The 25292-nt window shown below is 37.5% G+C and overlaps 2 protein-coding genes across 13 annotated transcripts in view; one reads left to right on the top strand and one right to left on the bottom strand.

Moving 5' to 3' along the window:
- Positions 1-18510, top strand: part of Erap1 (endoplasmic reticulum aminopeptidase 1) — a 47508-nt gene extending 28998 nt beyond the window's left edge. For both annotated transcript variants that reach the window (XM_052743739.1, XM_052743738.1), the window contains 16 exons: positions 1201-1335; positions 3320-3440; positions 4561-4715; positions 5278-5391; positions 6492-6623; positions 6927-7058; positions 7181-7252; positions 9028-9182; positions 10519-10598; positions 11385-11568; positions 12775-12931; positions 13597-13781; positions 14947-15108; positions 15581-15721; positions 16145-16226; positions 18258-18510. In XM_052743739.1, the coding sequence (XP_052599699.1) occupies positions 1201-1335; positions 3320-3440; positions 4561-4715; positions 5278-5391; positions 6492-6623; positions 6927-7058; positions 7181-7252; positions 9028-9182; positions 10519-10598; positions 11385-11568; positions 12775-12931; positions 13597-13781; positions 14947-15108; positions 15581-15721; positions 16145-16226; positions 18258-18410 (2160 nt within the window). In that variant the 3' untranslated portion in view covers positions 18411-18510. The remainder of the gene's footprint in view (positions 1-1200; positions 1336-3319; positions 3441-4560; positions 4716-5277; positions 5392-6491; positions 6624-6926; positions 7059-7180; positions 7253-9027; positions 9183-10518; positions 10599-11384; positions 11569-12774; positions 12932-13596; positions 13782-14946; positions 15109-15580; positions 15722-16144; positions 16227-18257) is intronic.
- Positions 18511-21585: 3075 nt separating this feature from the next.
- Cast (calpastatin) overlaps positions 21586-25292 on the bottom strand; it is a 97861-nt gene continuing 94154 nt past the window's right edge. For all 11 annotated transcript variants that reach the window (XM_052743748.1, XM_052743742.1, XM_052743746.1 and 8 more), the window contains 2 exons: positions 23832-23889; positions 21586-22175 (listed from right to left, as the gene is read on the bottom strand). In XM_052743748.1, the coding sequence (XP_052599708.1) occupies positions 23845-23889 (45 nt within the window). In that variant the 3' untranslated portion in view covers positions 21586-22175; positions 23832-23844. The remainder of the gene's footprint in view (positions 22176-23831; positions 23890-25292) is intronic.

Raw genomic sequence — 25292 nt, 5'->3', positions numbered from 1 at the left:
TAAACAAATAATTAGGCTGTCTTGGTATAAATTTGAGATAGAAAATATACATTTTCATATTACAGTTTCCTACCCCAAGCACTGTTATGCCACTGCTCTGTAGCACAGATGTATTCTCTGAGAGTGCCCTAGCTCTAGGGAAAAAAAAAAATCAAGGAATTTGTGGAAAAATTCATAGGCTTGCAGATGGAAAGCAGGGAGCTCTAGAAATAGCACAAAGATAATGGCATCCTAGTCCACTGGGTATCCAGGATCTGCCTGGAAGCACAGCAAAGCCTCTACTGCCATCTTGTTCCTGGAGCAGGAAAGTCTCCCACTAATAGGAGTGGCCCAGCTTCCCACACAGATGTGGAGCTGAGAGGAAGAACAATGGGTATTTTGAGGGGCTAGAAAGACAAAGTTTAGGCAGTTGGCAGGGACTTAAGTACATCTTAGATTAGTACAGTTAGGTTGTTTTCCTATTAATTAGCACACCAAAATGGAAATTTTGGCTGAGTGTATATTGAAGCCATTTAAATGGAAAGGATAGCTTGAGATTCTTGAGGAGTAAAGCTAAGTTGTTTAGCAGCATTGGTTGAAATGACCGGAAGCTAACTGGCAAGTACCATACTTAGGGACTAGTAGGTGTTAGAAAGGCTGAGGGCACAAAAATGGGCAGGTGTGGGATCGATCATAGGAAAATGTCCATCTGCATGCTTTTCCCTAGTCTGGTCCTTTCCGTAAGTTCTCACCTCAATACTTATTGTGCTGAAGTATTAGGTTTTTCTCTGGGAGCATGCCTCTTAGACTGTAACCACAAACATGCAACTCTGTCTTCAAGGTTTCTTATACCTCGGTTGGACTTAAAACTCATTCCAATAAAACCAGGCTGAGACTGGAAGAGAATTTGCATATTAGACAAAGTAATAGGGCACTTTCAACTTCATAGAAAAACCAGAAGTTCTTTTTAGATAGTAAGTGGTTATGTACGTTTTGCCCAGTGTAGAGTGTACTTATATCCCAATAAAAAAGAGATTAAATCAAATAGTCTGGCCTTGGCATCTAAATTATAGTCAGATTTCTAATAGAGACTTTAAAAAGTAATTAAAGAAATATTGTGCTGTTCCCTTCAATATGTCTGTTACTTCTGGAGATTTATCTTTATAATGTGTGACAGTGTGTTGAACAATTGGAATACTTGGTAATTTACTCTGATAATAGGTGAAATCTGTGAATGTTGCCGAAGGACTCATAGAAGACCATTTTGACGTCACTGTGAAGATGAGCACTTACTTGGTGGCCTTCATTATTTCTGACTTTAAATCTGTGAGCAAGATGACTAAGAGTGGAGTCAAGGTGAGCATGTGATTGCCTGACAAGATGATCAACCTGTGCTGGTGTTCCTGTTTTCAAAACTGTAGTAGTCCTGCTTCCTGGGACTCTCTCAACCTTAGGGAAAACAGGATAGCATATGATTCTATTGTCACAAATACTTACCTGATAGCAATGCACTAATAGTAAAAATGTAGAGAGACCCTGGCCATGCATAAGTCATGAATTGCTAATTGGCTCTCTGACCTTGGCCATTTTTCTTGTGGAATGTAGATTATGCTTCTTTTAAATGTATAAGTTGGCCAGGCATCATGACAGAGCCGATCAGATCTCTGTGAGTTCAAGGCCAGCCTGGTCTATATAATAGTGAGTTCCAGGCCAGCTAGGGCTACAGAGTGAGACCTTGACTAAAAAAACTATCAACAAACAAAGAATAAGTAAGTAGTTTGGACTACATCTATGAGAGGTTTCTAAGCTTGCATCTGATTATAACTGTCTACAATATTGAAGGCAATGTTGTGGGGAGGAAAGAAGATAAAGTTACTTACTGTCTTGGGGTAGAGGGAGTCTTTAGGAAGAGCAATTTATGTCAGAGAATATTAGAATGCTGGAATAAAGCCCTGCTTCAAGCATCATTTGCGCCTGAGCTCAGCACTTCTGCCTTCACAATGCTGTCGCATGGCCCAGAAAGGAAACATTTTAAAGGGGAACTGAAGTTACTGTAATGCTGTCCCTGAGGCCTGAGTGGCTGGGTCACTCTGAGTTATCATCTGTTCTTCTAGTGCTTTGGATATTTGAAAGGAGAGTTAGTGACTGTTGCTTTGCATGTTTTCCTGACTCTATTGTGCTCATGTTTTTATAATGTCTAAGCAATGCTCACATTTTTCATCTTCCTTCTCTTCCTTGAAACACATTAAGTATACATATTTTATATCCTGGGCATGATCATCGTCATATCTGATGTTTTTGTGCATCTTGTTTCTGCAGGCTCTTGTTCATGGTATTTTATTTCTTTGCATTTCTTACGGGTTATTCCTCAGTCAAAAGTGGACTCTTCTAGAAAATGTGTCTCTACTTCTGCCAGGTGACAGAGTTCTTCCAATGCAAAGATTACTTTAAATGAGGGTATTAGCTTCAAGATATTAGGTTATCTAGTTACTGCAGTTTCAGCTCTTAAGTACTGTAAGCGTTCATTTTAAACTACAGTTTCTTTATTCTCCTTTGTGTAATACCAATGTATAGCAAAACCTTTCTTTTCTCCTTCCTTCCTTCCTTCCTTCCTTCCTTCCTCCCTCCCTCCCTCCCTCCCTCCCTCCCTCCCTCCCTTCCTTCCTCCCTTCTCTCCTTCCTTCCTTTTTTCCTTGCTTTCTTCCTTTCCTTCCTTCCTTGCTTTCTTCCTTCCTTCTCTCCTTCTTTCCTTCCTTCCCTCCTTTCTTCTTTCCTCCTTTCCTTCTTTCTTATCTTTTTTTCTTTCACTTGCAGTTTCTTTGAGAGAATTGCAATTTATTTTTAGTTTACCCATACACTAAGGAGGTAGCCTTTGGGATGTGGTTTTATGGAGGGTTGGTATCTCCTGCTGTATATATTTCTTGCCTTGACCAGGACCTGCATTCCACTCTTTGTCCCTAGATTCTGTCAATGCCATAAGAACCAGAGTTACAGTCCATCTGTGTTGGACTAGGATCCACAGGGGAAAGGCTGGCTGTGAGGCCCTGCTGACTTCCTAGGGTCAAGCTGACATCTTGCTATTGCTTTCTAAGTCATATTTATTGGCATATTATGAAAACATTTCAGAAAACTGCTTTAAGCCTATATTTGTAGCTTTTTGTCGTTTTCAGAAATGAAGATGTTTAGAAGCAGACAGAATTAAAATAATGGAATTCCCAAATGTCTTCTGTAATATTGACATCCATATCCCATAGTAAGGACCATTAAAGCCATTCTTCTCTCTGGTTGTGGGGGGAAACCACTCTGTTATTTGAATATCCTCCTGTGCCTTCCTCTTTAGGTCTCTGTGTATGCTGTGCCAGACAAGATAAACCAAGCAGATTATGCTTTGGATGCTGCAGTGACTCTTCTAGAATTTTATGAGGATTATTTCAGCATTCCATATCCTTTGCCCAAGCAAGGTAGTATATTATAGACATTTCCAGGTGGCATTTGATTGCCCCCAACTTAGATCACATTATATTATTATTATTATTATTATTATTATTATTATTATTATTATATTATTACTGCTGCATCCCCATGGTTCTCCACATTGCTCTTCACATAATGATGTTCCCAGCAAAGTTCAAACAACAAGTTGATCCTTCTGAGTATCCCCTCACCTCTGCTTTATACAATCAACTACTAATGATAAATCACGGCACAATGTACAATTCCTGGCAATGTGGCCTGAGGATGACTCTACATTCAGGTGATATTAGAGACAGAAGAGTGCAGAGGCTGCTTTTTTGTTTTTGTCATTATCAGTACATACTTGGCAGGAGAATAGAGAACAACTCAATATCCTTTTCTGAATGAGTACATTTGCCTATTATAAGAATAAGAAAATTGAGATTTTTCTATGAACCCTCAAAGCTATTGGGTATTTTAAATATATGTAGGTGTAGGCATCCCAAATACAGTGGATTATGGAGATGATTCTTTTTGATTGTTCAGTCCCCAAACTCATGGTCTAAATAGTAATGATGGAGCCAAGCCTGATTCCTCAGGCCTGTATTCCTAGGTACTCAGAAGGCTGAGGCAGGAAGATTGGAAGTTCAAGGTCAGACTAATAAATGGAGTGAGACCTGTCTCAAAATAAAAAATAAAGAGATGTGGGGATATATATCAGTGGTAGAGCACTTGTCTAGCACGCATGCACGGGGACCTAGGTTCAATTTGAAGTATTGCCAAATGAAGTCTCTCTCTCTCTCTCTCTCTGTCTCTGTCTCTGTCTGTCTGTCTCTCTCTCTCTCTCTCTCTGTGTGTGTGTGTGTGTGTGTGTGTGTATGTAGCAATCAGAAGGGATATCCTGAGAGGTTCTAGCCCAAGAATGAGTCACTTTGGTAGCAACATGATAGTCATGGAGCCTCTCTTTCTCCACAAGGAAAGCTTTCTCTCTGGAGCTCCCTAATTCTGGATGCATGGCTTAGCTTTTCATTGTATCCTAATACCTATCCATTCAGATGTTTATTTAACATGTTTTGGGGAGTATATAGCTGTGAGATTGATAACAAGCTATATTCCTTCTTGCCCAAGATCTTGCTGCAATTCCTGACTTTCAGTCTGGTGCTATGGAGAACTGGGGCCTGACAACATACAGAGAATCCTCTCTGTTATATGATAAGGAAAAGTCTTCTGCATCCAGTAAGCTTGGCATCACAATGATTGTGTCCCATGAACTCGCTCACCAGGTACAAACATTTAGTCACATGTAAGTTTTTTGATCTTTGGGAATTTCATAGGTGTATACAATAACATAAGATCATACCCATTCCTTATTTCTGCCCTCATTCATTTCTGGGTCCCCCTAGCAAAACATCCACATCCCAACTTCATATCTTCTTCCTTTTAAAAACAATTTTTTTGACATCCCACTAAATACAATTAGTGCTGCCCATAGGTACATGGGTGGATCCTTCACTGGAGAATAGGCGATCTAGCAGCCTCAGAGAAGAATGATTCTTAAGGTGACTTAACGTTCATGTCTCTTTTGGGACAAATGATGCTACTCATATAGTTACTTTGTTTATTTTGTCATTTCATAGAAGAGTTATTTCTTTAAAGCATTATGTTTCTTGATTTTTAATGAATGTTGAAAAGTTCTCATTTTTCCTCTGATAAATGTTTCCATTTATAAACTGATAGTCATTTTACATGTTTCTAAGTTTATTGAAGCTATTTCTAGCATAATACATAGCAGATAATACAATTTCTCTATAAATTTGTGAATAAGCAGTCATATTTTCCTTTCAGTGGTTCGGCAATCTGGTCACCATGGAATGGTGGAATGATCTTTGGCTCAATGAAGGATTTGCCAAGTTCATGGAGTTTGTGTCTGTCACTGTGACCCATCCTGAACTAAAAGTTGTACGTGGTTGTTATTTATGTTTTTATATCTTAGGTTAACCTGTTGTTTTTTCAATACTTCTGAAAAATACTCAGCATTTTTGATTTTATAATTTATAGAAATGATAGCTTCATGGAAGCTTAGAGATGAATCATGTTTGAAAATGCTAAATGAACTTTCTATATAAATGAAGTATTAAGTTGTATTTTCCCTTAACAGTAAAGAAATAGAGCTAATGATAGGCTGAGAGTTCTGTGCCATTTTCCAACTTTCAGGTTGCTCATTGCAATTTAAATATTAGATGAATATTACTGTTAATCTGCATACAAACCAAATTGACAAATTGTATGAGTTATGGCTGAAGTAACCATACATTACATTATCAACCTAGACTTTTAGATCACAAATTTAATGTTTTAGAACTTATATGTGTATTTAAATACCATGTGTTAACCTTGAGAAAATCATAAATAGCAAACAAAAATAAATTCACTTTCTATAAAAAATTAATTTTTTAGTATAATTTTCATTTATGGGTAGTTATTTCCCTTTTTCATATATCTATACCAATAATATGCTTATAAACAGTTGTAATTATAGGTACATATTATATTATATTGGCATGCATCATAAGTGTATCCCATTTCTACATCATCTTTAATAATAAAAAAAATTATAGATACATATTTGGCTGAATATGCCAAGTAAAGAAAGCTGAGGTTGGAATTTCCTACTAATTTATTGTCTTTCACTACATGGTGCTAAAGTTAAATATATATGCTTTGATGGAATCACTATACATTTTTACTTCTCTGTTTTTTGTTTTTTGGCTATAAGTGGAATGGTTTTGTTTTTAGTTTAACATGAGATTAACTTTATTCTAAAGTGGTAAATATCCAAAATAAATAAAATATAAATTGCTTACTTACAGCCACTGTTTCTTGGGTGCTTGGGTGCTCTTTTTAAAAAGCTTAGCAAGACTATTGTATTAATTCTAGAAATATGAAATCAGTTGATATAGAAATTGGAATTCTAGTCCCGTTACCACAGATCAAGCCTTCCTCTTTTCATTCTTCTCATCTTTCTTTCTCCCCTTTCTTTCTTTTTTCTATGTCAATAGGAAGAGCATTTCTTTGGCAAGTGTTTTGATGCAATGGAAGTCGATTCATTCAACTCCTCACACCCTGTGTCCACACCTGTGGAGAATCCTGCACAGATTCGGGAGATGTTTGATGATGTTTCTTATGAAAAGGTAAAAGCAGATTGCAGAGAAGTTTGGGCACTAAGTCCATTAGTAGTTGGATAAAAGGGTTATAGCTCAGGTATGGGATAGCTTTCTCTACATCAGGGGCAACCCAGATTTGATGGTTTTGGTCCTGACTATGCTAGCTGACATGAGCTCTTTCAGGTTGAACTTGTGGTTTTTCCATAATCCTAAAGATTAGATTCTGGTCAATTCTTTACTCTTTCTATGGTCGAAAAATTTCAAAAACTAAATGCAGCTGCATTGAAATGTATAAACTATAGATAACAATTATTTTTCTTATCTTTTCAGGGGGCTTGCATTCTGAATATGCTAAGAGATTATCTGAGCGCAGATACGTTTAAAAGAGGAATTGTGCAATATCTCCAGAAGTATAGTTATAAAAACACAAAAAATGAGGACCTTTGGAATAGCATGGCAAGTGTGAGTAGTGCTAGAGAGCTACCTTGTTTTTTTTTTTTTTTTTCCTGCATTGTGGTACTCCTTCACAAAGAACTAAAGTGCTTTCTACAGAAATGAGAGTGATGTTTTATGTTTGGTTTTAGATTTGCCCCACAGATGGCACACAAACAATGGATGGCTTCTGCTCTAGAAGCCGTCACTCAGCACCAACCTCAGTAAGTCTCTCTGTCTGTACCTGACCACCCATGCATGTTCTTCTCCATATTCTTTAAGGGGTATCTCTGTGCCAAACTTTTTGAGGTCCTCAGTTAAATCACTCTCATCCCATTCAACTTAAATCATTTAAACCAACGCAGGCTAACAGCCTTTTACAGATTTTCCTAAGAATTGTCTATGTAAGAGGGTGTCACAACCTTGGTGACTTCTCACAAACACTCATTCCTTTCACTCCTAACTCCCTAAAACAGTGGAGTTAGGAAAAGTTTCAGTGGTGAGCTGTGTAGATGAATTTCTAAATGGTCTTATTAGATAACAAACACAGAGCCAGATATAGGGGTGAAAGCCTTAGAGAGATCAGGGAAATAGAGAAAGCCACAGCTAACCTTGCTTCCAACTCGGCAGCTTCCAAATGTGAGTTACTCCCTGTCTACCCATGCCTATATGCCTTGCTGTTCTGCCATCTGATTTGCTCTCTCTGTTCAGCTACATCACTTCCTCTTCCTGCCCAGCTCTGTCACTTCCTCTTTGTCTGTACAGACCTCCAGACCTCCATGGTTAACTAGTGTTGGAATTAAGGCATGTGCCACCACACCTGGCTCTGTTTCCAGTGTGGCCTTGAACACACAGAGATCCTGCCTGCTAAATGATAGGATTAAAGGCGTATGCTACTACTGCCTGACTTCTTTGTTTACTTATAATGCCTGGCCTTTTTCCTTTGATCTCCAGGCAATCTTTATTAAAGTACAAATAAAATATCACCACATTTCAGCACAAATAAAATATTACCATAGGGCTGGGATTAGATTCTATCAGTAAAGAAGGTATCAGTCATTTCCAGAGCGCGGCATTTGAAAAAAATCACACAATGGCAGAGAAAAGTCTTGGACACTTACTATGCATCAGGCTCATGCTAAACAATTAGGCATATAATCTTTATTCCTCTCAACAGACCCATGAGCCAAGTGCTATTACTATCCAGGTTTTTAAATGTGGTAATGGGAATGTGAGATCTAAGAGTATATGGTGGTACCTTGCATGAATTCCATTTTGACTCATGTTTTCAATTGTTCATCAATCAAGGATTCATACCAGCTGAGCCACAAAATAATCTGACTCTGTTTAATCTGGATTTGTGGAATATTTTCATAGAAAGCTATGGATGACTAGAAATTCAACCAAATTTACTTACCATATTTTTATTTTCTTGGCCTTTTTGCTTTCAGAGATAGCTTTATTAATAGTTTCTAGTTAATACAATAGAATATTTTATCCTTTATCTTTTCTTAAAAGCCTTTTTAGTGCCAAGAAATACATCTTTTGTACTTCCAACTGCTGGTCAAGTACAGGCCGTCTCAGAGCTATCGCTTTAGAAGCACAGCCCATTCACTGAATAGTTTTCCTACCTTGGTTGTCCAAGAGCCAGCACAGTCATGCTGGTGTTGAAAACCTTGCTGTCCCCTTACCCCCTTCTCTCATTCTGTTGCTCATATGCCAGCTTGCTGTCCGATGGATATGCCTGGCCATTAGCTGTGCAAAACAGGGCCAACTGTACTACCAGTCAAGACACATAGGTTTAGAGGAGATGATGAAAAGGTAGACAGTTGAAGGCTCAATGTCCAGGGATAGGAGGGAAGGGCACCTAGGAAAGGAAGCTAAATTACAGAGGAGACGGAAGTAGCTAGTGGGTCCGGGAGCACAAGCTTGCCTCTTGTCCTCAGAGGTGGATCTCAGATGATGCATTGCCCCCCTCACCCCTTTGTCTATAAACCAGCACTGGCTTCAGGAAGGCGTAGATGTGAAGACCATGATGAACACGTGGACACTGCAGAAGGGCTTTCCCCTGATAACCATCACTGTAAGAGGGCGGAATGTGCACATGAAGCAAGAACACTATATGAAGGGTTCTGAAAGCATCTCAGAGACTGGGTAATGTTCACAGGGAGTATCTCCTCCTGGGTGGGATAAAATCTTCCTTTTGAAGTCCTGCCCTCACCCCTGTCCTTAGAATGTTTCAGCTGAATCTGTGTGTTCCACTCAGATAACCTATACCCCTACCTTCCCAAAAGGATTAAAGGGGCTTTGAATCTCTGTAAAGCTGGCAATCTATCATTATATCATTATTTTTACATTCTCCTGTTTAGTAGTTTAATAGGATGTCATTTCTAGTTGCTGGCTTGAAGTCAGATCTGATCTAAGTAAGCAGCTGCTGCTAAGTTGCAGTGGGGCCTGGCATTAGTTGGAGCTGACAAAAGAATTTATGTGATTTCCAGGAATTACAAAACACTCAATTCTTTTCTTTAGAATTCTGAGTTACATTCTGGAGTATTATTAGAAATGACATGTTGCTACTTGTAAGATATTTGCTATATCTTGAAATAATTTCAATTGGAACATTACAAAAGTGGTGAAAAGAATTTCTACATATACTTTACACAGATATGTGTTAATTCTATCACACTTGATTTATGATTCTCTATACATATTAAAAAAGAAAGCATTACATAATATATAACTTACATGTGTGTAGGCAATATGAATGCAATAGCATATGTAACATATTACATATATTATATATACACCAAGATATACAGAGAAATTATATTTTTAAGAAAATAAAAACATTCACTTATGTAATCATAGCACAATTAGGAAATAAACTTAATACAACATTTAATCTATAATGCCTATTCAGTTTTTCAAGTTGTCTCAAAATGTCTTCATATCAAAATAGAAAAATTTTACTCCCAAATTTAGTATATTTCATGTTTTGTTGCCACATAATTTTGGTTTCACTTTTTTGTAGCAATTTTCCAGTCCTTGTGCCCCTTGACATTTTTGAGTTTTCTAGTTCAGGGGAGTTACTTTACTAGAATTTTCTTCAATTATATTTTCTTCTACTATTTCTTCTTGGTCAGATTCAGGTTGTTTGGAGAAACTCCACAGAAGAGAAGTGACATGTATCTTTTGGGTACATGATTAAGGAGGGACATGATGACAATTTGTGCCATTACTAGTGATCATTATTTGAGGTTAGGCTTTGGGCTGCTAGTCATTCATCACTTGAGTCTGCTTTTCTCTTCACATTAGAGTCCGAGAAGGAGGAATAGTAGCTGAGCTGGAAGGCAGCCTCAGCATGGTATCAGGTCTTGGCAAAACCTTCTCAATACCACCATTTTAAACTGGCACCTGATGGGTAGATGTCTTAAAAGCTGCTTGTTGAGTGAATACAAACATTGAGCAATGCATACTTGATTTCTTTTAGGTATCTGTGGCATGTTCCCCTGACATTCATTACCAGCAGATCAGACTCAGTCCAGAGGTTTTTGCTGAAGACAAAGACAGGTAATTTGTCACAGAAATAATTAGTTTAATTCAAATAAGAAGTATAGAAGTGGGTAGAAATTAGCTACTGAACTTCTCTAGGTATTGATTTTGGCTAAAAGAAAAGGGAATAGGTGAGAATTCTTGCTAGACATTGGTAGAGTGCTTATCTTGTAAATGTGAGGACTTGAATTTGATCTCCAGCACTTACACTAAGAGAAGGTGAGTGTTGCAGTACATGCTTGTAACCCCAGGTGCAGACAGTAGATCCTGGCTGTCAAGTCCAAGGCCAGTGAGTGTTCCTATTGCATCTCTTTTCCTGACAAAATATACAGAATCTGAGGAACAGTCAGTGTCATCCTCTGGCCTCCACATGTGTGTATGAATGTATACATACATACATACATACATACATACATACATATATATATGCCCTCACATACAAAAATAGAGATTGGATTTTTACAAGGGAAATATACTGACATAAATTCAAACAGTAGAGTGCTATAACACTAAAAAGAATAGATTAGCGATGAAAATTCTCATTATTTAGTTAACAATACTGGGAAATATTTGTTGGTCAGAAATGTGGTTGCATCATTTCTATAAATATCACAGAACCTGTGTCTAATGTGACCATTGACATTTGTCTACTGGGTCGCTATTATTTGATTTCTACAAGAAATAAATGAACTCCGTTTGTTTAGTATTAGAGTTTTCCCCAATCTCCTTGTATAACCTCAGATCAGAAAAGCATCTCTCCATCCAGAGAATAAATAGTTCTGAGACTTAGCCTGTTTGCTCTAGATGTGCTCATCCTCCCAGAAGCAGTGGAGTGGATCAAATTTAATGTGGGAATGAATGGCTATTACATTGTTCATTACGAGGATAATGGATGGGATTCTCTGAGTGGCCTTTTAAAAGCAGCACACACAACGATCAGCAGTAATGACCGGGCAAGTCTCATCAACAACGCATTTCAGCTTGTCAGGTAATGCAAGCTGCATCAAGTTGTAGTTTATTACTGAAAGCAGCTGTTTCTGTTCAAATACTTGATTTCAATCAAAAAGTGATTGGTTGGTTGATTGATTGATAATGAGACTTTGAAAGGCATCCCCTCCCCACGTTCTTCTAACAGTGCAACATAGCTTTAGCCTGAAGCTTAATCTTCTGCTTTAACTGCTAGTTGATGTAAAAAACAGAATCTGTATTTTAATCTTTCTCATTAATAATTGAAATCAGGCTAAGGCAATGTGCAGGAAACCTTGAGACAGTATCCTGGTGAGCCTCTTGCCTATTTCTACAGCTTTATCTTGCAGCTTTTCTGACTGTGTGTCTTTAAGCCTCTTGAAGCCTTTGTGTGAGACTAATTAATGCAGGTCCAATTGTTTACATTGCATCTACTGTCAAAAATATAGATTTCTCTTTTAAAGATAATGAATTCCACTGCATCTTTAGGCACTATAGTTTATATAATTTGGCCCTATCAAATGATCTTTGACTAATCGAGGCTAGAGTGAACATTACTTATTCTTCCTTGTTTTATGAAGGGGAAAGGAAGTATTTTCTGAGCTGAAAACACAAATACCTTCATTATTTAGGCAGTGATGAAGTTCTAAGGGAGCCAGCTGGGTGGGATGAGACAGCTCTGTAATTCTCAGATTTGCTATCTCTCTACCCTGAATGTAGAATCTTTCCTTCTGGTTCTCTTATTACTACATTGAGCCTCCCAAGGTGAAAAAAGCAGAAAGAAGTTAAAGGTTGATTAACCAGTTGCTTTTTCCTGCACCCAAGTTTTTCTGCATGGCCTACTGTAACTGGAATTCTAGAGGGGTCTGATATCCAGTATATTTTGCGAACAGAGAAAATGCATTTATGACAGGGATTCTTATTTTTTCTAAGCAGCAATCTCCTGGATCCCTGAGGATCTTGGATCGAAGTTCTTAGCTTAGTCTGAAAGTTCAACACACAGTTTGGTGTATTCTATGTGACAGACACTAACATGCATCATTTCATCTTAACCACAAGCTGGACTTTATAATTATGAATCTTCTTCCCCAATGTCATCTTGTGTGCATCAGAAATGATTCTGTTCCAAAAATTCATTATTTATTGCTGCTTTCTAGAAGATTATTGCAATATATGTTGAAGCAAAAAGATTATCTATAAACCTGTAACCATGTTGTCTCTTGCTCAGCATTGGAAAGTTATCGATTGAAAAAGCCCTGGATTTAACTCTGTACTTGAAAAATGAAACAGAAATTATGCCTGTATTCCAAGGTCTGAATGAACTGATACCCATGTATAAGTTAATGGAGAAGAGAGATATGAGTGAGGTAGAAACTCAATTCAAGGTAAAACCTAAGATAAATCAAATAGCTATAGTATAATTGCATTTTTTCTTATGTATATACACCTACAAATACACGTATATGTTCTCTTATACATTAAGGAAAAGCAAAAATTCAGTTTGGATTGACTGAAGCAAATGTTAATCTTTTGATACTAAATAGGAATAGTGGTGTTAGATTCTGTACTTAATTTTTTCCCCCACAAATATTTTATTTCACTTGACTTATCTGCTATAATTTCTAATCATGATATTTTCCAGGATTCTAAGTGGCACTTGAAGAAGAAACCCAAAGTTGCTGTTTTTGAGCAAATGTGACAATTTGTACACTTTGCTCATAAAATTTAGTCTGTTCATCCTAATTTATATAAATGGGAAAAAGTAGATGGGATTCCTTTAGAAAAGATTACTGTGATAATGTTAAAATATGTTTTTTTTATTTTTTGTTCCTTTTATAACTGAATTAAATAGAGTTGCAAACTTTTAAAGAAGTGGAGTAGTTCCATTTGATTTTTTTTTTTCTTGTAAGGGGACCACTCACTCAACATTATTAAAATACATTCAATATGTGTTTATGTGATTTTCTCATCACCAGGAGAACTAGGCTGTGTGAATATGAAATGCTGTGACAGTACTCATATTTGTCACTGTTCCTGTTGTGTTCCTCAGGCCTTCCTCCTCAGGCTGCTGAAGGACCTTATTGATAAGCAGACATGGACAGACAAGGGCTCTGTCTCAGAGAGGATGCTCAGGAGTCAGCTCCTCCTCCTTGCTTGTGTGCGCAAGTATCAGCCCTGTGTGCAGAGAGCAGAGGGCTATTTCAGAGAGTGGAAGGCATCCAATGGAAACATGAGGTCAGTTCACACTGAACATGCAGTCTATTGATGTAAAGAGTATCCTTCCTGTTCCCCATATTGGCACTAACCACAGGGAGAGGCTGGATAGATAAGTCTTCCCTATTTCATGCTTTTGGAAAATAAATTGCCTTCTAAAATTTATACATTTCTCAACTTTCTATTTTAAGAAATGCAACAAAGAACTTCTGTGCCTAAAGATCAATGTCTAGGGTTGGAGTTAAAACACAATTTCAGTTACTCCTACTTTGTGTAGTGTGTATAAAATGATTGAACTGACATGACCATGGCAGGCTGAAACAGAGGCAATTATTTTTACAGGAATTTATGTGGGGGGACTTTCCCCCACTTTTCCCAGGGTACTCTTGAGGAGAGAGGATAAGAAACTTGTAGATGGAAATGATAGGCCTAGCAAACGAGAGGAAAGACAGAAACACAGGGTAGCTTTGGGAAGACCTGGGTTAATACCCAATGGCCCAGAACTTTATTCAAAAGGGCTTTTTATAACAATGCCAAGGGGTGAGGCAAAGGACCTCCCCCTGCTAGATACAGCCAAGTGTAGACTCTTCCAAACACCTGGTACCCAGGCCCATGGCACAGTCATCCTCTTATGCAGCCCTGCTGAGTAAAGCAAGCTCAGATCTCACTAGGATATCTCTGTGGGCTCCCACAAGTTGATATCTTCAAAAACTCTACCCAGAGAATCTAGTAATTGTTCATACTGGAAAGATAGGCTTTGCAGTGTCTGCAACCCCCACTCCTGCTAATCTGTTTGTATTTAGAATTTAATGGCATCCAGGAATCATTTTTGGTAACCATTTGGATATTTGCCTTTAAAGGACATGTTTACTAACCAAAATGCTATTGAGATTCCTTTTCTTCATGGAATAAATTTTGAGTCTCAGTTGAATTTCTTTCTTATCATTTAAAAGATAGATGCGTAGGCATTTATGAGTGACATTTATTACTGTATTTCTGAGGCTGCTTAAATCTAATTTTAGACATTTTTTCTTGCCTCTTTTCATAAAGTGTAACAGAAGGAAACAGTATTCATGCTTTCAGGAATGAACCTGTGAATATGAAACTAGTTCATAACTGCTCCCTATTATGTATCCTAGAGCACTTGCTCTGTCTCAGGACCTTATGTGTCTGTTCTTTCCCACAGCCTCCCTATTGATGTGACCATGGCAGTGTTTGCTGTGGGGGCCCAGAACACAGAAGGCTGGGATTTTCTTTATAGTAAATATCAGTCGTCTTTGTCTAGTACGGAGAAAAGCCAAATTGAATTTGCCCTCTGCACAAGCCAAGACCCAGAAAAGCTTCAGTGGTGAGTCATGGTGTGATTGATGTCCATGTAGCCAAGGGAAACTGAATAAAAGAGATCATTCTGGCTCTTGTTCTTGCTCTATTACCCATGAATTATTTATTTTGCTGGAAACACTGTGTAAGTGGGCACACATCTACTAAGGATGCCAAGTAATCAGAACCAAGTATTGTGTGTCTTTACAGCAATAACGTATTTGAAATATTTAGGGATACTTGTAGAAACTGTTTTGAGGAAATGAGACCTATATATAGTATAGGTCTTTTAACACTATATAAATGTTATTAAACACTATATAAATGTTAGCTCTTAATCATGTTGCTATAGTGGATTTATCAAGACTCTACCAGTTTACCTTTTAGGACTTTATTATTGGCAAACAGATTTTTTTCTTTTATAAAAGTTATTTTATTGAACATTTTTGTTACTCTTCAATCACTTAATTAATTACTAACATTTCTTTTAATCATTATAGGCTTCTAGACCAAAGTTTTAAGGGAGAGATAATAAAAACTCAGGAATTTCCACATATTCTCATACTCATTGGCAGAAACCCAGTGGGTTATCCATTGGCCTGGAGGTTTCTGAGGGAAAATTGGAATAAACTTGTACAAAAGTAAGTAGTGTCAAAAATTGTGGTAGGACTGCATGCACTCTTCCATCTCCTTCCTTCCACGTGTGCTTACCCTTTGCTATTTATATGAAGGAGTATCTTAGGTTGAAGATAACTTTTCAAATTAAAATATCCCTATGTGATTTACAGCATGAGTCCATTGCTAACCCATGCATCTGGATAGTAATGCTTCCCACCCCAGCTGCTTCTTCCAGTACTCTTGGGCTTGCCTGAAGCCTCCCTCCTCCAAAGTCAGTGTAGCTTTCCCCTAACTCTTACAGCACTGCCTAGAGCTGTCATTTCCTTTATGTTCTTGATCTTTTAATTACTCTTGGTATAGATTACATTTTACAAATAGATTGTTTAAATGCTATATACAAGACACTTAAAGTGTAAATTGAATGGACACCTTTTGTCATTTTCTAGGTTTGAACTTGGCTCACCGACCATAGCTCACATGGTAACGGGAACAACAGACCAGTTTTCTACCAGAGCTCGCCTTGAAGAGGTAAAGGGGCATGTGTGTGAGAAATTCTTTCTTTTGAACTTAAGTGTCAGTTAGCTATTAGAAAAAAGCAGGAACAAGAGGTGTGGTATTCTGAGAATGAATCTGGTCATTTGATGCAATTTTTGAGTTCCAGTGTGCATGCATCTCATGAGACAAGCTTTGCTCTGCAATTAAAAACTTGGACTTTGCCAGGTGTTACGGCATATGCTTTTAATCTAAGCACTCTAGAGGCAGCAGCAGGCTGTGAGTTAAAAGCCAGCCTGGTCTACAAAGCAAATTCCAGTTTAGTCAGGAGTATATAGTGACACCTTGTCTCAAAACAAAATAAAAAAACAACAAAAACCTTCAGCTTAAAAAGAAAATGACTCAACACAATTGGCCCTCACTTAAAGAAGTTAAAAGTGAATCCTAGAGGTGCAGATGGACAATATGCTGACCACCTATTGTGGAAGAGGCAGGGAGGGTCCAGGTGTTTCCGGATCTAAAGTCATGTTTCTCTTTTCACTTATAGTATCATATACTTCTCAAAAGAATTTTAGGCATCTACAAGGTTCATCTGTAAAATAAATGTTAAAGAATGAAAAACTACATAGAAGATAGGAGATAACTATATGAGGGACCTACTACTTATTGCAATGACATTTGACAATTATCACAGAGCTTCCTAGTGGTCAGGCAAAAATAACAAATTGGTATGAAACTAGTCAGAGGGACTAACAGACATATAAATTCTACAAAAGGGGACTTTCTTCCACCCTTCTAAGCAGCGAGGCACATCTGAATTGGGTATTCAGCTGAATCTGTGTGACAGAAGACACAATCTGGGGTCAAGGAGAAGTGTTAAAAACTGACTTTGCTAGAGCTTGTGTAGAAGTCCACATTTCAGCCATGACACCATAATGGGCTCAAGGATAAACGAACTATTTTAGATAATAAGTGAAGTGAAATTATTGATGTCTTATTAAGTTGTTGAGTGCCCACTGTAATGAGGATTCAATCTTGTGTCCTGCAGCAGTAGACTGAGCTGAAGCATAGGGTGGGGCAGAGAGAAGGGAATGTCTCCTCTCTCCCCCAGCCACTGGACTTTCAAGTAATTTTAGAACAACTCTGCATCATTACTCACTGGAACTTGATCTTTCTAAAAGTCACTCTTTCTCCACCTGCTATTGGTAAACTCATAACATGGTGTTATGATATGGGTTTTTGAGGACTTAGCTGTCTGGAATTCATAACTAATAAAACATCTTGTACTATACTTCCTTCTTGACTCCAAAAAAATGGATAAGTGCTGTGAAAATTTATGGGTTGTTGTTACAAACTCTTGAAGGTGACAGGAAATAGTACTATTTTCAGTGCTTTGACAAAGGCAGCCTGTCCATCATTTGAGCTTAAGGATTCAGATACCCAGGGATGCAACAAGAACAAAGATACATTTTGAGGAGAGAGTGCTGCAGTCTCTTATCTTTCTTATCCCTCCATGTAGATTTAATCTGGAGGGAATAAAGCAGGAATTGTGGATTGGAGTAAAAATATTGGCAAGGTTTGGGATCTTACCACCATAACTTACTAAGAGTCCCATTTCTTTATAGTGTTGGCAGTAATAAAGGACAGGCTCCAGAAAATGACTGCACTTATGTCATTGATAATGTTTTTCTTGGCAAAGAAGATACTCTGTACATTGTGCTTTTCAAATATATTGAAAAACTTAAGTCTTTATCTGTGTATATGTAACAGAATCCATGTTAATAGTCACACTTTTGAACCTTAATTATGAAATGGTAAACAGTAAAGACTTTTAAAGTCTGGCAACTGTGAATAAATAAAAGAGCTACAGAATAAAAAAGAACCTGACATCATGTGGCATGAGTTCATTTTGTGTAGCCCAAACTTAAGTTATACATAATCATATCCAGACCCCTTGGACTTCCTTCTACATGGAGTTCTGGCTCTACTTTTCTTTTAACTGGCTTTAAATAACCATTTGCTTAATGTAACAAAACTAATGTTTAAAATTCACCTTTTCCTCCCAAGGTAAAAGAATTCTTCATGTCCTTGAAAGAAAATGGTTCTCAGCTCCGTTGTGTTCAACAAACTGTTGAGACCATTGAGGAAAACATACGATGGATGGATAAGAATTTTGAAAAAATCAGACTATGGCTGCAAAAACAAAAGCTGGAAATATAACAGTTTGTTTCTTACCAAGTTCCTGTGATTTGTAATCAACAAAATTTTGTTCAATTTGAGTATTTTCAAACTAAAGATAGTTGTTTTGGCTCCCACTGAAGATATTTTCTTATTTCATTTCACTTGACCATGTCTGAGAAAAGTTTGTCTTCAGTGTCTGTTGCTGCCATGGGTCTGGCCGACAGTTATGGCCCTGCAGTGTAAACCCAAGTGCCCAGTTCCTTGCCACAGAAAAGCCAAGGGGCTTCTTCTCATTTCATACTTCAGCCCTGCAGCTCGCAAACCCTGTGCCTCCTGTGTCGGTCACTCATCAATGTCTCTTCAAGACTGTGGCTAGTGAGGCACATGTGTAGCAAATGCTTGGATCGTTAGCCACACTGGAAAACAGCTGTGCCGCAGCCCTCCTGTTGCTCGCTCTAAGTCTCCTGTCCATCCTGTCTTGCTGGCTTCATGTCTGGGTGCTGCCTTGCAGGGTCCAGTTAACCAGGCATCTTTGCCCTCTGGGTTTTTACTGATAGACGATTCTAAGACTCTGGAGGGAATGGGTGGAGGCATTTATTTCCCTGTGTTTATGTCTGGCAGGTTTTCACAAGTCTTCCTCCTGAGAGATAGTCTTCTTTTCCACACAGTCCTTTTCTATTTCTTGTCTCTAGTAACTGCTCCTCATCCATTCAGGGCAAGGGACAATCGTGGGAACCTGGTGATACCAGTCGTGGCAATACTGGTCATTTTTACATACTCTACTTAAACCTTTGTAAAAAAAAAATGTGCATCTAGAACCCTCCTCAGATAAGTCTAAATATGATAGCCACCTACTTCCTTTGGAACCTCACTCCTAAAAAAATAGAGTGCATTCAATTCTGTATCAGAAATACCCTTCATTTTAAGATACACTGGAGAGTCACTGATCCTAAAGTAGGGAGTTGTGTTTTAAATTCCTGAATGACTCATATGGCACTTATTGAAAATATATTATTGAAGACTAATAAAGGATAATATGAATAATGTACTTATATTAGTACAAGGAAAGAATTCTTTAAGTCTTACATAAGAATTTTTAGATGAATGGCATGTATTTCAGGATAAATGAGTATGACTGATAAGAACAATGTCAAAATAGAGTGCTGTAATATACTATGGAATAGAGATACTGTGGGGCTGGGGACTCAATTATCATATTTTCATTGCTCTAAAAAAATACCTTAAATCAGCTCAAACGAAAGATTTTGGCTCAGTGCTTTTAATCTGTGGTTTGCTGGATCTCTTGTTAACTGGTCTATGGTGAGACATTATTGCAACCATAACAGTTACCAGGGAAGAGTGCTTACCTAATAGTGGCCAGAAAATAAGAAGAAGAGCCACTGTGTCTGGGTACACAGTGTACTGTGTCACAGCATACTCCCACAGACTGGACCTACTTCCATCTACCTCCTAATAGCCCATTCAAATATGAAGTCATAAATGCAAATAGACTGCAAATAGATTAACCCACTAAAGAGCTGAGCCCTCATGATCCAGTCCTCTCTCTTACTATTGCCACCAACTGGGAGCCAAAACTTCAACATGGGAGTCTGCTGGAGGGATACTTCATATCAAAACTACAACGAATGTGTTTACAATTCTATATTTTTATAGTGACTCCATGTGATGGCTTGAGAATAAAATAAAAATAAATCATTTGTAATTTTTTCCACAGACTACATCTAAAAAAGAACACATAGCCAAGATTTTCATGTAAAATATTTTCCTTTAATTGCATTTTATATCTTGATTAATGAAACACAAATACTGATTTTTGCTTTGGTCACTTACACTTTTGGAAAATCCTATTTTCTAAACAGATAAAATATTACATGTGCAGCAACATTTTGGTAATAAAATCCATCTGTTCTTTACTTCTAAGGAGATAGCTGCAATTGTTTTCTCTTGACTAGATGGATTTAAAAAGTAAAAGGCAAAAAAGAATGAAAAGGACTTCTTTAGTTCCATGGCTTATGCAAGTCACTGTGAGTTACTAGTTGAGGATATTCCCAATTAAGAAAAGTATTATAGGTACCTTAAGTGTATGTATGATTTTATAGGCACTCTTAAATTTATGTATTTTGTTACATCATTTAAAAATATTCCTATATGTGTATGGACGATTGTATACTACAGCCATAGCCTTGGAGGTATATTTGTCAATGTCAAAGGTTTCAACATGTTTTTAGAAACAAAAAGAGCAAACACCTATATTGCCCAGATCCAAGTATCAGACACCAATGGGTTCAAATCTCTCAGGGAGTGTATTCTTTTCTTGTCAGTTCCTTGAAAACAGAACAGTACCACCCTTTTTATGAGACTGGGAATTCAACACTTTCGTAGGTAGAATTTGACATCTAAAAGGTGCATGGATGAAAGTCCTTTTCGATGCAGTTAACAAGTATCATGTTCATTATGAGTGTTATTACTTTTGCTTAGTCTTACCTGCCACCAGGAATCACTGGTGATGTTAGTTATGTTTAGTAAAGTTAAATAAAATCCTAATAAAATCTTTGCATTGATGGAAAAGAAGGCTGTGGTCTCTGGAAATGAGAAAATTAAAGTCTGGTTTATATATATTGACATTTTTTTTTCCAGCATTCAATGTCAGGAAGTATAGATGGAATTGTTTATCAAAATTCCATCAATAATATCAGTTCAGTGCTCAGAAAAATCTGAGATACCATTCAAAGATGTTAGGATACCTTAACCTGCTATGGTATAGAAGCAGATTTTAAATTTCAGTATATATATATATATATATATATATATATATATATATATATATATATATATATACTGTATGTATGGGTGTATGTATGTTATTTTAAAGAAATTCATTTTTGTGTTTGGTAAATTTGACTTGCATAAAACCACATATAGACAGTGTGGCAAATGACTCTAAGCAAATGATTGCAATCTGGGGCTCATGCAGAGAGTGGAAACCATAGTTTAATGTTATGGTAAACCAGTATAGTTTAAGCCACATGAATATTCTAAGAATTCCAACTTTAGTGTTGAAACTTGCTGTGCAGTGACATCATTAGCCTGTGCTTTGCTCTGCTGCTGACTTAGTTCAAGTCTCAGTGTGACCTCTCTGACCATGAGTAGAAGTCCTCATTCCTAGTAAAGGAGAGATCAGGTACAAAAGGAGACTAGTGCTTCCTGGTTTGCCCAGGTTATCTATCAATTTATTACTAGCAGCCCCAAAGGAGTTATGTGCCCAACATACAATATTTTATACTTGACTTATCAACATTAACCCAAAGATACATCAAATACAGTTCAAAAGCCGAAGAGGAAAAGAGGTAATAAGAAATCAGAATACTGACAAAAGATGAGAGCATTATTTTTCAAATGCTAAAAACATTAAGTGCAAACCAAAACTACTAATGAGATTTATAGGCACTGTATGTATAATGTGCAAAAGTTTGCAAAGGTTTTCTGGTTTTTTTTTTTTGGTGTTTTAAGAAACTATGAAATATATTTCTTACAAATATAAAGTTTCCTTCTCCCACCTAAAGGCAATTTAAAATCTTTGAAGTTTATCCATACTCAATACAGTAACACAGGTAAACCAGACAAATTCATTTTCTTTTTGGAAAAGAATAACAAACCAATGTTTAAGATGTCAAAAGACGTAACAAATACCACTGTCTAGAAGCCACCCAGAAAAGTTGTCACCAAAGCCGTTGTTCTTCAAAAGTCACCATCCACCAGCTGAAGAACTTCTATTCAGATACCCTGAAAATACAAGTATATATGAATGGGTTATGAATATAAAATCATCACTTAACTGAGAAAATATGGAGTAGTTGGTGTACTGATTTCTCTATAGGAAATGAAATGGATCATGGTAAAAGAGCTGGGCCTGATTTTATCCATATTTTTCTTTTGAAAAATTCCCACTTTAAAATTTCATTTAGGTGTGTATGCCACACTGTGCGTATTGGAGTCAGGGGGTAACTTTTGTGGATCTACCAGGTGCGTCAACAAGGGAACTTGGGTGGTCAGGCTTGGTGCCAAGCATCTTTATCTGCTGAGTCACCATGCCAGCCCCATTTCAATTTTTTTTAGGATTTGTTGAGCAAGCAGTTTCATTTTATGACTTGTAGGAAAGCCAGAGCCCATCTATTGAAGGATAGGTCAGAATCAATCATTGTTCTTTCCAAAATTGAGACAAATAAACAAGGTTAAAAAGTTTAAACTGTCTCTATTTCCAAACTCTATCATTTCCACCACTCAGCATGATTGGTATTTCAGATATCAATTAATGCCATTTTGCTACAAATTGTAATATGTTAATTTGCTTTGCAAGAAAAACCTGTACAGAATCATCTGGATTTCAAAGATTCCACTAGCTTCTGGTGTATGATTTTCTTTAAAAATCTTAAAAGTCTGAGTACCTTAAAAGGTTTTTTTGTTTGTTTGTTTGTTTGTTTTATTTTTTGTTTTCCAAGACAGGGTTTCTCTGTGTAGCCGTGGCTGTCCTGGAACTCACTCTGTAGACCAGGCTGGCCTTGAATTTACAGAGATCCACCTGCCTCTACCTCCTGAGTGCTGGGATTAAAGGTGTGTGCCATTGAAAGGACCAAGCAGATGCCATAACAGGCTGCTCAGTCTTCTCTCAGAGATCAGGCCTCAATTTCAGTTTCCTGAGACTTGAGCAAGCAGTTTCTGGGAGGGCCATGAACAAAAGACTGCTTAAAGTTTAGCCAGATGTTTACTTTCTGGGGCCCCTCACCAACTTAGAGTTATGTGCAGTATGTGCTTGACCAGCCAGCCCCCATGGTGGCTCAAGGACAAAGCCTGGGACTTGTGCTGGACTGCCCCCAAAGTAATAAATTGTAACCACCAACCAGTAAATTCAAAGGTTACATACCCTCACCCAATTAAAAGAGAACAGAGATAAAGATAAACCAATCCGAGTTGCACCCGTGCAAAACTCCCCTAACCCCCCTGAAGGGCTTGTGGATTTTGCCTTTAAAAAGCTAGCCACACAAAGAAAAAGCAAGTTCCTCCTGGCCTCACGACTACGAGTGAGTGCTTTGGATCGAGCTTCCCTGTCCGCGGCTTGTAAACAGAAATAAACCATGCTAATTGCATTCTGAACCTAAGGTCTGTGGTGGTTTGTCTTTGGGGTCCCAATCTGGGCATAACACCATCACCACTCAGCTCCTTAAAGAGTTCTTCATCATATAATTCTTTTTTAAATTCTAGTAGCACAATAATCCCTTTAGTCCTTTTTGGAGAATGGAATGCTTTGAACTTTGAAACTTATGTTTCCTGAAAGTAGTCCACAAGTATGAAGTACTCAAGAGATAAACCTCATGTCTCTCCCCATAATGCAGGTTGCCAGAAGGGACAGTTATTGCTATGTACCATGAAAACTCAACTTACCAAATGTGTAACTTTAGCTTTCCTTTTCGTCAGCCTTTGGATTGGACACTTCTGTCTTCTAAGGGGGAAGCAAAGCTAGAGTCAGTGCTTTCATCTCTAAATCAGTGCTCAACCCTGTTTCACCAGGAAAGTTTAATGAGAAAATGGGCTCCTAGGGACTAAACAAACAGAAGATAAAGGGGGTGGGGTGAGGGGTGGGGGAATTAAAGAGTCTAGTCTATGTTTTTCTTCATTTGACACAAACATAGTCTGTCCTTTCACTCTATTTTTAAGTTATAAGCTATAAGTAGTCTTAATTAATCCTAAATTTTCCACTTTAAACTTATTTTTTTTATTGGCCACTATAAGAAAACTTTAAAATGCAGAAGTGTTTCTGGAATTAAAAGGACAGCATCTCACCATCCCACAATGACCCCACCCTCTTCTGCACTGGGAAGGGGCCGACTGACTCATTTCCACTGTGTAGAGCCATTACATTTTCTATTTTCTGTAAATGGGTTGATCAGGCCCCTTTATAATTATAATTAAATGATAAGGGATTAATAATTTAACCTATTTGAGACATAATGTTCTTGCATCCTGTGATAAAATCAATTACATAAAGATTTCATTAGCTTGTTCTTAAGAAGTACTGATTCAATCAATGAAAAAAAGAGGCCATGAATTTGAAAGAGAGCAAGGAGGGATAATATATCAGAGTTTGGAGTAAGGAAAGGGAAGGGGGAAATAATTTAATTGTATTATAATCTCAAAGAGAAAAGAAAAAAAAAAAACCGAAGTGTTGATGCAACTAGACCATGAAGGTCTAGTTTAATTTCTCCTGGTCAGAAGATTGTAGTTAAAGTTATACATGAAATTGAAAGGAACTTAAAAATTGTCTGAGTCAATATCCATTCCTGACTCCAGCTTGAGGGATTTTAGTGATACGAAGTGTCCAACTATTGTGCTACATATGCCCAGTTCTCAACACTTAGTTTGAACCTGTAACTTCCATTGGTTTTCATTCTACTTTTCACAACATGGAAAATTATGTACTGCTACATGAATTGGATATTGAATGCCCCTCAAAGAGCTATGAATAAAATTCTTGGCCGCAGGCAGGAACTACCAGGGGTGTTACAGACTTTTACAAGGCAAGGCCTTATCTGATGTCCTTAGGCCATTGGTGGTGTGTCCTTATCTCTCTCAGAGTTGTGGTGCCCCATTCTCTTCTGTGTTTCCTGACTTAGAGGTGAGCAGTTTGCCCCCCAACAGACTCAACCGGGGGAACCAAGCAATAGGAACCAAGTAATAGGAAATAGATGGAACCCCTAAATTGATCAGAATCAGTCTTTTCTCTTTGTAACTTAAATATCTCAGGTATAAGTGACATAATGCTGGTCATTATATGAGTTGTCTCATTATTTACTATCTCCCTCACAAATACTGTGCAACTAATACATTGGACTGTGAAAACTCTAA

The sequence above is a fragment of the Peromyscus californicus genome, unplaced genomic scaffold, assembly GCF_007827085.1.
Source record: "Peromyscus californicus insignis strain IS unplaced genomic scaffold, ASM782708v3 Scaffold_18__1_contigs__length_77618521, whole genome shotgun sequence".
Taxonomy (NCBI): domain Eukaryota; kingdom Metazoa; phylum Chordata; class Mammalia; order Rodentia; family Cricetidae; genus Peromyscus; species Peromyscus californicus.
The sequence above is the reverse complement of the archived record's forward strand: the minus strand, read 5'-3'. Positions and strand labels throughout refer to the sequence as shown.